This window comes from Capsicum annuum, chromosome 1 (assembly GCF_002878395.1).
Source record: "Capsicum annuum cultivar UCD-10X-F1 chromosome 1, UCD10Xv1.1, whole genome shotgun sequence".
NCBI lineage: Eukaryota > Viridiplantae > Streptophyta > Magnoliopsida > Solanales > Solanaceae > Capsicum > Capsicum annuum.
The window spans coordinates 113,537,415-113,538,917 of record NC_061111.1 but is presented as its reverse complement, the minus strand read 5'-3'; the positions used below and the strand labels follow the sequence as shown (position 1 = coordinate 113,538,917).

The following is a 1,503-nucleotide window of genomic DNA, read 5'->3' as shown; positions in this document are numbered from 1 at the left end:
GAGGAGACAAAGGCAAAGAGAAAAAGGTCTAATGAAGAACAACCAAGGTTATATTAATGGGAAATCCAATAGTTAAAGATTGTCAAATTTTCTCTATGCCATTGAACCCCATGCATCCCTCTTTCCAAAAATAGTCCTTGATAAAGGGAGAACATGATAAGCTCAACAAGTTTTTTGATAAATTTTGTACACTTTCTATTAATATTCCTATTATTGAGGCGTTGCAAGACATGTAGGATTATGCTAAATTTATGAAGGATTTGATATCTAAAAGGAGACTTGTGGAGGATGAAACAATAGAAGTGACACATCATTGTAGTGCCATTATAAAAAGCACATATGTGGAAAAGAAGAAGGACCCCAGTGCTTTTACAATCTCACACACCATTGGCGCATTCACATTTGCAAAGGCATTTTGTGATCTTGGAGAAAGTGCAAACCTCATACCTTATACCATATTTCACAAGATTGGATTGGGGAAGCCAAAGACAACCAAAATAAAGTTGCTCATGGCCGACCGATCCATCAAAAAGCCCATGGGAATTCTCCATGATATTCTAGTAAAAGTGGACATGTTCATCTTCCCGGCCGACTTTGTTATTTTGGATTATGCAATGGATGTTGAAAATCCCATTATCCTTAGGAGGCCATTTTTAGCTACCAGGAAGGCTTTCGTAGATGTGGAGTCCGGTGAGGTTTAGTTCATATTGAATAATAATGAGGTATCCTTCAATGTATACAAGTCCATGAAACAACCAATGGACTTATGAGTAATCCCAGTGATTGATGGGGAAGTATCAAACCATGTTGATGTAAGATTATTGAATGATCCTTTTGTTGGGGTTCTATATAATTGTGAAATAGATGAAGTGGAAGAATATGATGAGATGGTAGCATCTTTAACTGGGCTTGGGTTTCACACCAAGTACCCAGTTAAGTTGGATCCTGATCTAAAAAACCAAAAAAGTCCACTCGCAAAACCATCCATACTTGAACCTCCCTAGGTCAAATTAAATCCCTTACCAACCCATCTCAAATATGTGTTTTTGGGGGAGGGTGACACTTTACCAATCAGCATTGCTAGTGACCTCGACTCCTCTCAAGTAGAAGCATTGAAGTTGGTGGTAAAAAAATACATTCAGGCTATTGGTTGGACGATAGGGGATATCAAAGGAATAGCTCCAGGAATTTGTTTACACAAAATTAAACTCGAACAATATCATATAATGAATGTGGAACACCAAAGGAGATTAAATCAACCTATGCAAGAGGTAATGAAGAAAGAAATCATTAAATGGCTCAATGCAGAAGTGATGTAACCTATATCCACTATCACCTAGGTGAGTCTGGTATAATGTGTTACGAAAAGGGTGGTATCATGGTAGTTGAAAATGAAAAGAATGATCTCATCCCCATTCAACTGGTTACCGGATAGAGAGTGTGTATGGACTACCAAAAATTGAACTCATGAACTGAGAAAGACTATTTCCAATGCCTTTCATA

At 37.6% G+C, this 1,503-nt stretch overlaps 1 protein-coding gene across 1 annotated transcript; it reads left to right on the top strand.

The window, feature by feature from the left end:
* Nucleotides 1–251: 251 nt before the first annotated feature.
* LOC107853183 lies at nt 252–701 on the top strand. The gene has a single exon (XM_016698217.1). The coding sequence runs from the start codon at nt 252–254 to the stop codon at nt 699–701; it is 450 nt and encodes a 149-aa protein (XP_016553703.1).
* Nucleotides 702–1,503: the final 802 nt, after the last annotated feature.

Coding starts and splice junctions, on each gene's coding strand:
- LOC107853183 (XM_016698217.1), top strand. CDS start 252: ATGAAGGATTTGATATCTAAAAGGAGACTTGTGGAGGATGAAACAATA.